Here is a 14,573-nt window from a genome sequence, read left to right as displayed (position 1 = left end):
GGCCCGTGCCCTGCACTCTGGTGAAGCTGCCCCTTCCAGTCATGCTTGCCTCAGTCCCAGCAAGAGAAGTCCCTTCCCCCAGAAGACAGGCCCAATCCCTGCTTTTACAGTGTCTCCCAATGTGGGAGCTTTACAGAACCTTGATTCTGGTGGCAGTGGCGACAGGTCTCATTTCACAAACAGACCAGAGCACACCTTGATAAAATATGTCACATTCAGGTCAGGGACCAAACAGTGCCCACGACAGGCAAAGAGAGCCTCTGCATATGACTGGCCTGAAGGATAAAGTGGCCAGGACACAACAGCAGAGCACACATTGAAGACACTCCCAGAAGTGCCAGGCCCTGGGGAACAGGGGACACTACATGGCAGGGCACTATAGGACCTCTTCTTCATAAGGCCATTGACCTCAAGAACAGGAGATGTAGCTGACTTTCCTAAAACACAGAAACAGGCACACTGACTTAGATTAAATGAGAAGACAGAGAAATTTATCCCAAATGAAAGAACAGGACAAGGCCAGGGCCAGAGAGCTAAGCAAAACAAATATAAGTAATATGCCTAATGGAGTATTTAAAGTAATGATCATAAAGATTCTCACTGGACTTAAGAGTGGAAGACGTTTGTGAGACCCTTAACACCGAGATAAGGAATAACATAGCAGAGACAAAGGGCTCGATAAATGAAATGAGAAACATGCTTGATGGGAGGAACAGCAGGCTGGAAGAAGCAGAGGAACAAATTAATGACCCAGAAGAAAGAGTAATGGAAAGCAATGAAGCTCAACAAAAGAAAGAAAAAGAATTATGCATAATGAGAACAGACTTAGGGAGCTCAGTGGCTCCATCAAACATAATAACGTTCATATTTTAAGAGTCCCAGAAAAAGAAGAGAGAGAAAAGGGGGAAGAAAACTTATTTGAAGACATAGTAGCTGAAAACTTCCCTATTCTGGGGAAGGAAAACAAATACCCATACCCAGAAGGCAGAAAACACCCAACAATATCAACAAAAGCAGATATGGACCAAGACATATTGTAATTAAACTGGCAAAATATAGTGATAAAGAAAAAATTTTTAAAAAGCAGCAAGACAAAAGAAGGCAGTAACATGAAGGGAAACCCCATAAGGCAAGCAGGAGATTTTTCAACAGAAACTTTACAAATCAGAAGGGATTGGCATGATATATTCAAAGTGCTGATTGTGAAAAATCTGTAGCCAAGAATACTCTAACATTCAGAATAGAAGGAGAGTTAAAGAGTTTCCTAGACAAACAAGAACTGAAGGAATTCATGACCAAAAACCAGCCCTGCAAGAAATATTAAAGGGGACTCTTTGCATGGAAAAGAGAGACCAAAAATGACAGTATGGAGGTAGGAAACACAAAAGCTGTAACAATGAATATTTCTTTTTCTTTCCTTTTTTAAAAAAAGATTTATTTATTTATTTATTTGACAGAGAGAGAGCACAAGCAGGGAGAGTGGCAGGCAGAGGGAGAGGGAGAAGCAGGCTCCCCGCTGAGCAGGGAGCCCAATGTGGGGCTCAATCCCAGGACCCTGGTATCATGACCTGAGCCGAAGTTTCAGTCATGATATTCAGCTTAACCAACTGAGCCACCCAGGTGCCCCTACAATGAATATTTCTGTAAAATATCAGTCAAGAACTCACAGAATAAAATGATGTAAAATATGACAACATTTACCTAAAACATGGGGAGGAGAGGACAAAAGAATGGGTTCAAACTTAGATGACCATCAACTTAATACAGACTGCTTTATTCAAAAGAGGTTATAAACAAACCCAAAGGTAATCATATATCAAAAGCCACTAATAAAATGAAATCATCATATTTCATAATTGTGAAGGTTTTGTTTATCCTTCTACAAATGACTCCCTTTCCCTCACAGTATTCTCAAGGAACTAATAGATTTAAATGTATTGTGTTGATAACAAAGAAAATAACAAATGGAAACAGCTCAGGATTTATGTATCTTTTTTTTTTTTTAGGATTTATGTATCTTTATAAGTTTAGCTGTATCAGCTCAAGTGTACTTCTCAACATTTAAAATGCAACGATAAAGAGAAAGAAATCCAAATATGTCACTAAAGAAATAAAGACAAGAGGGGCGCCTGGGTGGCTCAGTCATTAAGCGTCTGCCTTCGGCTCAGGTCATGATCCCAGCGTCCTGGGATCGAGTCCCATGTCGGGCTCCCTGCTCTGTGGGAAGCCTGCTTCTCCCTCTCCCACTCCCCCTGCTTGTGTTCCCTATCTTGCTGTGTCTCTCTCTGTCAAATAAATAAATAAAATCTTAAAAAAGAAAGAAAGACAAGAAAGGATCAGAGAAAATCTTCAGAAACAACCACAAAATAATATGACAATAAATATATATCAATTATTACTTTCAATGTAAATGGACTAATTGTTCCAGTCAAAAGACACAGGGTACCAGAATGGATAAAAAACCAAGACCCATCTATATACTGCCTACAAGAGACTCATTTTAGACTTAAGACACCTGCAGACTGAAAGTTAGGGGATGAAGAAATATCTATCGTGCAAATGGATGTCAAAAGAAAGCCAGAGTAGCAATACTTATATTGGACAAAATAGACTTTATTTTTTAAAGACTGTATTCAATTTATTTGAGAGAGACTGTGTGCACAAGAGAGCAGGAGCAGGGGACAGAGGGAGAGGGAGAAGCAGGCTCCCCACTGAGCAGGGATCCTGACTTGGGGCTTGATCCCAGGGTCCTGGGATCGAGTCCCACATCGGGCTCCCTGCTCCTTGGGAGCCTGCTTCTCCCTCTGCCTCTCTCTCTCTCTCTCTGTCTCTCATGAATAAATAAATAAAATCTTAAAAAAAAAAAAAAACTGACTTTAAAACAAAGACTGTAACAAGAGACAAAGAAGGGCACTATGTAATCATATGGGGGACAATCCAATACTAGCAATTGTTAATATTTATGCACCCAACATAGGAGCACCCAAATATATAAAACAGTTAATAACAAACATAAAGGTAATAATCAATAATAATACAATAGTAACGGGACTTTAACCCCCCACTTACATCAATGGGCAGATCATCTAAACAGAAAATCAACAAGAAAACAACGGCTTTGAATGACACATTGGACTAGATGGATTTAACAGATATATTCAGAACATTCCATTCTAAAACATCAGAATACACATTCAAATGCACATAGAACATTCTCCAGAATAGATCTCATATTAAGCCACAAAACAACCCTCAACAAATTTAAGAAGATCAAAGTCATATCATGCATCTTTTCTGACCATAATGCTGTGAAACTAGAAGTCAACCACAAGAAAAAATCTGCAAAGAGGATTATGGAGGTTAAATAACATGCTACTAAATGATGAATGGGCCAACTAGGAAATAAAAGAAGAAATAAAAAAGTACATGGAAACAAATGAAAATGAAAACACAATGGTCTAAAACCTCTGGGATGCAGCAAAAGCAGTTCAAAGAAGGAAGTTCATATCAATACGGGCCTACCTCAAGAAGCAAGAAAAATCTCAAACAATCCAACCTTATACCTAAAGGAGCTGAAAAAATGACAACAAACAAAAGCTAAAGCCAGCAGAAGGAAAGAAATAATAAAGATTAGCACAGAAATAAATGCTATAGTAACTGAAAAAACAATAGAACAGATCAATGAAACCAGAGGCTGGTTCTTTGAAAAAAAAAAAAACACAAAAAACAAAAAAACAATAAAATCGATAAACTTCTACTTATCAAGAAAAAAAGAGAAAGGACTCAAATAAAATCACAAATGAGAGGAGAAATAACAACCAACACCAGAGAAATACAAATAATTATAATATTACGAAAAGCTATACCCCAACAAATTGGACAATCTAGAAGAAATGGATAAATTCCCGGAAACATATAACCTCCTAAAACTGAAACAGGAAGAAATAGAAAATTTGAAAAGACCAATAACTAGCAAAGATATTGAATCAGTAATCAAAAAACTCCCAACAAACAAAAGCCCAGAACAAGATGTGGCTTTGCAGGCGAAATCTACCAAACATTTAAAGAAGAGTTAATACCTATTCTTCTCAAACTATTCAAAAATAGAAAAGGAAGGAAAACTTCCAAATTCATCTTATGAGGCCAGAAGTACCCTGATACCAAAACCAAGTAAAGACACCACTAAAAAAGAGAACTACTGGCCAATATCCCTGATGAACACAGATGTGATATCTCTGGGCTCTGGTCCAGGAAGCCAAGAGCCTAAGAAATATCTAAACCCCAGTAAACAAGCAAATCTACTAAATTCATAACATTGTATTCTATACCCACAATGAAACAATGAATTAAAATACTTCTCAACATTTAAAATTTTGTCTTCTTTTTTGACATCTCAGTAATGAATTATACTAATATCAGCACGTAGGGGAATACCATGAGGGTTTAATGAAATCATCATATTTCATAATTGTGAAGGTTTTGTTTATCCTTCTACAAATGACTCCCTTTCCCTCACAGTATTCTCAAGGAACTAATAGATTTAAATGTATTGTGTTGATAACAAAGAAAATAACAAATGGAAACAGCTCAGGATTTATGTATCTATTTTTTTTTTTTTTAGGATTTATGTATCTTTATAAGTTTAGCTGTATCAGCTCAAGTGTAGTTTGTAATCAATTTTGTGTCAACAGCATGTGTAAACTATTAGAAATGGACCTGTGGGGTGGGCTGGAGAGAGAAAAGGAAGTCTACAGGTTTTGTTTAACGGAGGCCAACATACCATTTGGTTTTCTTGGGGACAACAAGGTACAATGTAAGTCAATTTCTAGTTTGGCCTCTGTCCCTGGATCATTTCACAGTGGGAGTTACCATATTAGAAATGTGACTGCATTGCACAATGAGCAGGGGCCTGCCAGAGGCCATTGCTCAGTCAAGTTTCCCCTCAGTTAGGGGCTATGCACGTGATGAATGGGGTTAATGAGAAAGTTTCCCGTAAAGGAAATGTCACTGTTGGCTAGTTCTTTCTTCTGTCCTACAATGCAAAGAACATTAGGTAAAAAGGGATAAAACAATCTGTCATTTCCATGGCACCTACTTCCAAACTGATGAAAGTGCTGGTCAAAAACAACATTCTTAAATCATCCAGAGCTCCTCAAAAGCCAGAAGGAGGGCACGCATTTCCCCCCAACTCGCCCTGACTTTCAAAATTGAAGAAGCAGAGAGCCAAAGAAGTCCTAGCCATCCCATGCTCGTGCTTTCCTCCTGTCATAAAGAAGAGCAGGCCCTCCTGTAGAAGTTTCATTTATCATTCTAGGAGTTGCAGTCTTCACTGAGTCAGGCATCTGAAAAAGCACCAGGATGCTAGCATGCAGAGTATTACTGAAACATGAACACACTGCTCCACAAAGACAAGCAGAGTGGAGAAGAGAGCCCATGTTAGAGGAACCTCCCAAAGAAACTAAAAGAATAAAAGGGCATGTGTAAAGAATGGGGATTTAGAGATTCTGAGTTAGATAACCCCAAGTCTGAAAGGACAACATGATGGATAAACTGAACTTTTTTTCTTCAAGCATGGTGGGGCCAATAATAAAATTCAAAGGCACTGTTAGAATTTATATGGCCTGGTCCCTCATTTTAGATATTAGGAAACTGAGCTGAAAGCACTCACATTGTTCATCGCCCCAAACCCAATACCACAATCCAGACCTTCTGATTCTGGATCCAATGTTCTTTCCAGTAATGCTACACCGATTAATGTAAAGGGTCAGATAGGTCTAGGTAGATTCAAATTCAGGTTCTCCCACTGACTAGTCCAGGACTTCTGACCAGTCAGTCTCTGGGAAACTCATGTTTTATCATCTATAAAATGGTAACAAATCTATTACTTAGCTTATATTTCTACATTTATGCTTTATAATACTAATGTTAAATACCTAGAACAAAGGTTGGCACATAGTAGGGATTTGATTAAATTTAGGTACTATTATTTTTCGATCACAGGTGGTTATTTAAGAAATGTTTGTGCATCATCTATGTGGCCAAGCACTTTGCTAGGTACTTGCAAAGAGAGGGAAAAAAAAAATCATTGCTCTCTCCAAGGTGCCTACAATCAGCAGATTCATAAACAGGACTTTAGGACAGTATGAAAAGAGTAGTGAAACCATTCGAAGAATTTAACTTGAACTTAAGGAAGTGGATTATACATTGAGATAAGATTATATGAATCACAAAAACAGACACATAGATGAATGGAACAGAATAGAGAGCCCAGAAATGGACCCTCAACTCTATGGTCAACTAATCTTCGACAAAGCAGGAAAGAATGCCCCATGGAAAAAAGACAGTCTCTTCAACAAATGGTGTTGGGAAAATTGGACAGCCACATGCAGAAGAAGGAAACTGGGCCATTTCCTTACACCACACACAAAAATAGACTCAAAATGGTTGAAAGACCTCAATGTGAGACAGGAGTCCATCAAAATCCTAAAGGAGACAAAGGCAGCAACCTCTTCAACCTCAGCCGCAGCAACTTCTTCCTAGAAACATCGCCAAAGGCAAGGGAAGTAAAGGCAAAAATGAACTATTGGGACTTCATCAAGATAAAAAGCTTTTGCACAGCAAAAGAAACAGTCGACAAAACCAAAAGACAACCGACAGAATGGGAGCAGATATTTGCAAATGACATATCAGATAAAGGGCTAGTATCCAAAATCTATAAAGAACTTCTTAAACTCAACACCCAAAGGACAAATGATCCAATCAAGAAATGGGCAGAAGACATGAACAGACATTTTTCCAAAGAAGACATCCAAATGGCCAACAGACACATGAAAAAGTGCTCCACATCGCTCGGCATCAGGGAAATCCAAATCAAAACTCAATGAGATACCACCTCACACCAGTCAGAATGGCTAAAATTAACAAGTCAGGAAAGGACAGATGTTGGCGAGGATGCGGAGAAAGGGGAACCCTCCTACACTGTTGGTGGGAATGCAAGCTGGTGCAGCCACTCTGGAAAACAGTATGGAGGTTCATCAAAAAGTTGAAAATAGAGCTACCATACGATCCAGCAATTGCACTACTGGGTATTTACCCCAAAGATACAAATGTAGGGATCCGAAACGGTATGTGCACCCCAATGTTTACAGCAGCAATGTCCACAATAGCCAAACTGTGGAAAGAGCCAAGATGTCCATCGACAGATAAATGGATAAAGATGTGGTATAGATATACAATGGAATATTATGCAGCCATCAAAAGGAATGAAATCTTGCCATTTGCAACAACGTGGATAGAACTGGAGGGTATTATGCTGAGCGAAATAAGTCAATCAGAGAAACACATGTATCATATGACCTCACTGATATGAGGAATTCTTAATCTCAGGAAACAAACTGAGGGTTGCTGGAGTGGTGGGGGGTGGGAGGGATGGGGTGGCTGGGTGATAGATATTGGGGAGGGTATGTGCTATGGTGAGTGCTGTGAATTGTGTAAGTCTGTTGAATCACAGACCTGTACCTCTGAAACAAATAATACCTTATATGCTAAAAAAAAAAAAAAAGAAGAAGAAGAAGAAGAAGAAGAAGAAGAAGAAGATAGCAGGAGGGGAAGAAAGAAGAGGGGGAAATCGGAGGGGAAGACAAACCATGAGAGACTATGGACTCTCAAAAACAAACTGAGCGTTCTGGGGGGGGGGTGGGTTAGCCTGGTGATGGGTATTAAGGAGGGCATGTTCTGCATGGAGCACTGGGTGTTATACGCAAACAATGAATTATGGAACACTACATCAAAAACTAATGATGTAGGGCGCCTGGGTGGCTCAGTTGGTTAGGCAACTGCCTTCAGCTCAGGTCATGATCCTGGAGTCCCTGGATCGAGGCCCGCATCGGGCTCCCTGCTCGGCGGGGAGTCTGCTTCTCCCTCTGACCCTCCCCCTCTCATGTGCTCTCTCTCATTCTCTCTCTCTCAAATAAATAAATAAAATCTTTAAAAAAAAAATTAAAAAAAAACTAATGATGTAATGTATGGTGATTAACATAATAAAAAATAATGAAGAAAAAAACAAAAACCTTTAAATATTTTAAATGCAAAAAAAAAAGATTATATGAATCAACATAGAGCAATCTTCAAAAAAAATCTTGATCCTAGGAATCTCAGAGAAGTAACTCTTTATTTGTACCATGGGAGAATTAGTTTTATCATGTGCCTTAAAAGGGCAGGTCTGAAATACATTTCTACCCAATAGTCATGAACTTGGGCAATGGCAACCCCAGGCAAAAATTTCTCAGATAAGTAAGAACCTGTAAAGGTAAGGTACTGTCTTTTTTAAAATGAAGTCAGGGGCGCCTGGGTGGCTCAGTCGTTAAGCGTCTGCCTTCGGCTCAGGTCATGATCCCAGGGTCCTGGGATCGAGCCCTGCATCGGGCTCCCTGCTCCGCGGGAAGCCTGCTTCTCCCTCTCCCACTCCCCCTGCTTCTGTTCCGTCTCTCGCTATCTCTCTCTCTCTCTCTGTCAAATAAATAAATAAAATCTTTAAAAAAATTAAAAAAATAAAAAATAAATATAAAAATGAAGTCAGTAACACAGAACTATCCAAAAATGAAAAACTAACCAGATGATGCTGAGTGTCACGAAGTCATCATAAACCCTCAAAGTTGAGTTTGCTAAATGAAGGGCATCCTTGGACAAAATTGAAGAATTTGCTGTGGTTATATTATAAATGACATAAAATAGCGAATTCATAAGAAATGTTTGATCTGCCACTACTGTCCTACTGGAGATCGGAGTTAGCCAAATGCTCTGTTTATGTAGAAGGTGTCTAAACATGGATGCTGAGAATGGTTTATATTCAAAGCATCAATAAATCTTTGTTGTTGAATAAGGGAATATGCATGTGAGTTGCTACACATTTTGAAAAGCCAGTTCTAGGACTAAGCCCTGAGGCCTTTCTATAGTGCAGCACTCCATACATACTGACTGCAGAGCATACATGAGATTACAAACTCCAGACTCCCCCCACTTATTAGCTTTGGGACTCTGTGCTAGAAAGGTCAACTTCAAATCATTTTAGATGGTAAGGTTTCCATTTTGCTGGTGGGGAAACTGAATAATTAAGTGATTTCTCTCTGAATCTATACCCCAAAGCAATAGACTGCTGGGGTGCTTGGGTGGTGCAGTCAGTTGAGCAACCAATTCTTGGTTTTGGCTCAAGTCCTGCTCTCAGTGTTATGGGATTGAGCCCCATGTCGGGCTCCATGCTGAGCATGGAGTCTGCTTGAGATTCTCTCTCCCTCTCCTTCTGCCTCTCCTGCTCATACTCACTCTCATTCTCTCTCAAATAAATAAAGAAATCTTTTTTTTTTAAGATTTTTATTTATTTATTCATGAGAGACAGAGAGAGAGAGAGAGGCAGAGGGAGAAGCAGGCTCCCAAGGAGCAGAGAGCCCGATGCGGGACTCCATCCCAGGACCCTGGGATCATGACCTGAGCCGAAGGCAGACGCTTAACCATCTGAGCCACCCAGGCGCCCAAATAAAGAAATCTTAAAAAAAAAAAAATAGACAGCTGATTTTAGGTTCTTTGTTTATTAAGTCATGCCATTTCTTTAAAGTCTGTGAAAACAAACTAAAAAAACTAATGGTGATACATATCAATTCTTGTATATAGTGACAGAATGAATCACTTTTCCTGTGAATGTTAAGCATGAAATCCTTTTTATTCTAGAAAGGCATGCTGAAGAAGTCCTGAAATACACCTGACTTCTCCATGACATGCAAGTGGAGAAAGGAAACCTAACAGACAATGAGGGCTGCCAATAGAAATCACATATAAGGAAATGAACATCAAAATAACAGCTCTGTTACCCATTGTCTTCTACTAGTCCTGTGACAACAGATGTAGCTGTTTCTTTGTGGAATAAAACAAGTGGAGATGGTGTTCAGTGAGCACACACAAGCACAGCTAGGCTGGGTCACCACCTGTTTTATGAGCTCTATCTGTTCTGACTGGTTGGTGTTGCTGTCTATCTAGTTATTTTCAACTCCCAGAGAATAGGGGTTAATTAAAGCAGAAAGGGGCCAGGTAGAGGAAGTGGCCCAGAGTGGGGACAGTGGCAAACTGGAGAACACATATCCCAGTTGAAGTAGACACCTGCTTACTCAATCCCAGCTGGTTGAAGTCAAGAAAACAAGCCCACTGTTGCCAGAATTTCTAATTTTTTCTTAGAAACTCCTCCATATTTTTAAAATGTGTATTCCTAATTCAATCTTTAAAATGCTGTGTTTGCCCAAAAACACTTCTTTAGGTCAGATCAGGGATAAGAGTTGCCAGTTTCCTATTGAAGGCTGTCAGCCTGTGATTGCTGGAAATAGTTCCAAAGTACAGGTAAGTGTATGGATTGGGTACACTGCCCCCAACCTGATGGCAGGAGTGTGTCATGGCCACAGGGTTTCAGCAATTTTATACGAATCATAAATATGGTACAAAAAGAATTTAAGTTTACTAATAGCATCCAGAGAACAGATAATCCTTTCACAGACAAAGAAAACTAAAGACACAATTAGGAACACTTTTTCACCTTTATTATTGTCAATCAAATCTTGATTTAACTTCTATTTTAACTGGAGATCATGATCGCAATATACTTTCTCTCCTTCCACTTACTCTTCTCTTTTCCTTCTCCAACCTTTCCTTAGTTTGAGATATAAGATCATTGAACTTTTGTGGAGATGACACAAGATACTATATGTAATATACCTAGAACAATGCCCAGCACAAAGTAAGAACTCAAAAACAGTAATAGCCTGCTGTTACCATGAATATTATTTAGCTATCAAAGCCTCACAGGGCTGCTCTAAAACCTGGAGAAGCCAATGTTAACTTACAACTGAGCTCTTACACAAAACTTCTGCTCACAGAATCACTTCTGTGCCTACCCTCTTTAGCAATCTGTTTCTTAAATGAATCCCCATTTCACTTCCTCTGAGAAGCTGAGAATCTTTCGCACACCAGAACAAAGAAGAGAGGTCTCTGTAGCGCATTTTGCAACAAAAGGGCTAAGGGCCTCCACCTCTCTTTTCCCCCTAGGAGACAGAGGTACTTTTCCAGTTTTGGTTGTTTGTTTCTTTGTGAAATGGACTCATTCCCCCTTCCAAACTGCTTAAAACAAGCTGAATTTATACATCACCTGACCTATTTAATAATCTTCTTTTGCTATTTGCAATGGCTTAACCTATAATCCAATACAGTGTCTCAGTTATGTTAAAAAGCACATTATCACTTATTGGAAAGAAGAATATTTGATCCACAAATTCATTGAATTAGCAAGTAATGAGTTAGCACCAAACAAACACCAAGTTTTATTTAAATTTCGTTCTTATCCTCTAAGGTATGGGTCAACCCAGCCATTAGGAAACTAGAATCAGTGCTTGATTCAATATTTAGTTACCTGAAATTAAAACTCTACAACTTTCTGTCATTGGCACTGCAAGCAAAGACCAAACATTAAAGGAGGGACAATTAGATAGTGGGAGGAAGTAAATAATCCCTCAGTCTTTCTGGGATCAAGTCAGCAATTTCCAAGCACTCCCTGGGGATAGAGAATGGATGGCTCAGCACAACTCTGGCTCCTACCAGGGCCACTTCCCTAAGTGCCTTGATCTGCATGACATCATATTTCAGGGATATCCTGAGATGGATGGATACAAATACATGAATGGGAGTAAGCCAAACAAAACAGCTTACAGTGTGCATAGGAAAAATAGGTTTTTAAAGACTTCTTACAAAGAGTAAAATTCTAAACACTCGCTCTTGTTTCCTGCTTTTCAAATAAAACCAATATTTTCTCCAAGCATATCATTTTCCCAGTCAAAGGCACTTGCATTTCTTAAAAACAGGAATTGAATTATATTAAAAATGGAGTGCAAGTTTTCCCTCCTCAGGATAAACGCAGTGCCTGCTGGCAGGTACCAGCTGCAGATGCTGTCTAAGCAAATATGGCAACAAAAGGGGAATATTTACTTCGGCACATGAGAAAATGAGGTAGCAGTCTCAATAACCGGTTCAGTAGAATCAAAGAGATATACCTGTAGGTTTTCAATTTCTTCTTTGTGTTCCCTCTTCAAGTGTAAAATAGCAGCTTGGTATTCTGTAAGATCACAAAAGAAGCCGATTACAAAAAAGCACAAAATTATACACAAAATTTAAGTGAGCATCTCCAAGAGGCCAGAGTCCCTCCTGCAAATAAACTAAGTCAATAAATGCCACAGTTTGACATTAACCTGACAAGAGATGTTGAAAACTGGGACAAGATAGGACAAGTCGCTTAGGATAGAAGGGAAATTTCCTTCCATTTGGCAAACGCTGAATTATGAGAGGCCCCAAATTAAGCAGAGAGGATAGGGTTAAAAAAAGCATGATGAGTGTTCCAGATAAAGACTGGGTCAGGTGTTTGTCTTTAAGAAGGAGTTGGAAGCTCAGGCAGCACTGAGAACAAATACAGACGTGTTAAGAGCAGACACACAGGAAATAAAACTTTGTATGTGAGATCAGAGAACTCTATTTTTAACTGGTTAAAAAAAAAAAATCTCCATTTGAATGCAAGGCTAAGCAAGCATCCAGGGCTGATTTTAATCTTTAGATCCCTTCAGAAAGTCAAAACCATTTGTCATTTGGATGAGATAATCTAGGGTGAGTTGAGGTTGAAAGGAGGACAAAAATAAATTTCTGATCCAATTTTAGCCTGGGTCTAATAATGTTTATTCCAACAAAAAGTCCCAAGTGTACACAAGAACTCCAGCCAACAACTAAAACTACCAGCCTGCTGGCTAAGCATGAAGCGGCTCTGACAACTTTATTTCCAGCAGGACGACTAAATATGTGGGGTCATAGAACTATACAGACTGGAGGACCACAAAGCAAAATGCTATGGAAAAACATTTTTGTGGGATAAGTTGTTACCTTAACAATGTGTTTGGGGTTGTGAGTATGAGTACTAAAGAAGCAGTTAGATGTCATTTAAAAAATATATGAAAGGATAGGCTATTTCTTCAGGTGGATTTCAGAAATCAGGCATGAAAATTCAGGTGTCAATTCAAAAATGGATGAGGGAAATCTTTGGTAAAGCCACAACAGGACAGGAGTGTTGCTGTCATTATAAATGGTCACACCGCTGCTCTTATGGGGAATGTGTTACATTGAGCTATGAATCTGTCAGCAAGTTCTGTGAATTTTACATCCAAACCATACCTTGAATCAAACCACTTCTCACCATCCCCACACTCACCAACCACCCCTATGGTCCAAGCTACCACAGTTTTCTCCTTGACCTCTGCAATAACCTAGAAAGTTTTCCTGCTTTGACTCTTACACCACCACCATACCCATTCTTCTACAGCAGTCTGAATAATCTAGTAAAGGCCTGAACCAGATTATCTTATCCCGGCTTTCCAATGCACTTAGAGTGAAATCCCAACTCTTACTGCAGCCCATAACACCCTTCACAACATGGCACCTACATGCCTCTCCCTGTCTTTGCCTTGTTCGTTACAGACCAGGCACTCTGGCTTTCTTGCTATTCCTTGAACTTGTCAAGTTTTTTTCTACCTCAAAATCTTTACTAATATTGGAGACAACGATATGGATTGTATTTATTGAGCATTTACTATATATGAGGCATTATTTAAGTACTTCATATGTATGGACTCGTTTTTTCTCCCACAATAACCCTGTCATGTAGGTACATTATCCCCATTAATGATGAAGAAGTCAATGCATAAAGAAGTTAAGCAGCTTTCTTATTTAAGAAAGATGAATAAATTGCAGAGCTAGAAAACATATGTAATTCAAGAGTGAATATATAAACAAATTGTGGTATAGCTATAGAAGGGAATACTACTCAGCAATACTAAGGAATCACTATTGATACATACTTCAACATAAATCAATCTCAAGATATTACGCAGAGTGAAAAAGTCTCAGAAGTCTAATTATTGTTTAATTCCATTTATATGACATTCCGGAAAAGACAAAACCATAGGGATAAAAACAGATCACAGCAGCAGTGGCCAAGGTTGGGGGGGTGCTAGTATTTGATTACGAAGGGGCAGCACACAAATTTTGGGGGTGATGTAACATTTCTCTATCCTGATTACTGTGGTGGGTACATGAATTTGCACATGAGCTAAAACTCATGGAACTGTGCACCAAAAAGAAAAAGTTAATTTTATACTATGTTAATTTCTTAAAAATTACATCAAATGTTTTACTTTTAAATGTTTTCCCTAGGAGACTCAGCCTAACTCAAGAACACCTGTTACTACTATTTCTATTCATTATTTTCCTAAGGGTACTAGTGGATGCAATTGGATAAGAAAAAAGAAAACATGGGTGAACACACATGCACACACACATTTATATATAAAAATAAAGGAAAAAATTAAGCTATTATTCACTATGAACATGTATTTAGAAAAATTCAAAAGACTGCCTGCAGATAACATATTGAAATTAATACATAGTTTAGTAAAGTTGCTGGATATAAAAAAATCCTGATGCCAGCAACAGTTTCAAAAAGA

At 38.9% G+C, this 14,573-nt stretch overlaps 1 protein-coding gene across 2 annotated transcripts in view; it reads right to left on the bottom strand.

The window, feature by feature from the left end:
- FMN1 (formin 1) overlaps positions 1-14,573 on the bottom strand; it is a 385,670-nt gene that overhangs the window by 222,906 nt on the left and 148,191 nt on the right. For both annotated transcript variants that reach the window (XM_021695357.2, XM_021695358.1), the window contains one exon: positions 12,084-12,145. In XM_021695357.2, the coding sequence (XP_021551032.2) occupies positions 12,084-12,145 (62 nt within the window). The remainder of the gene's footprint in view (positions 1-12,083; positions 12,146-14,573) is intronic.

Source organism: Neomonachus schauinslandi, chromosome 9, assembly GCF_002201575.2.
Source record: "Neomonachus schauinslandi chromosome 9, ASM220157v2, whole genome shotgun sequence".
Lineage (NCBI taxonomy): Eukaryota > Metazoa > Chordata > Mammalia > Carnivora > Phocidae > Neomonachus > Neomonachus schauinslandi.
Note: the sequence above shows the minus strand (reverse complement) of the source record. Positions and strands in the feature narration are given on the sequence as shown.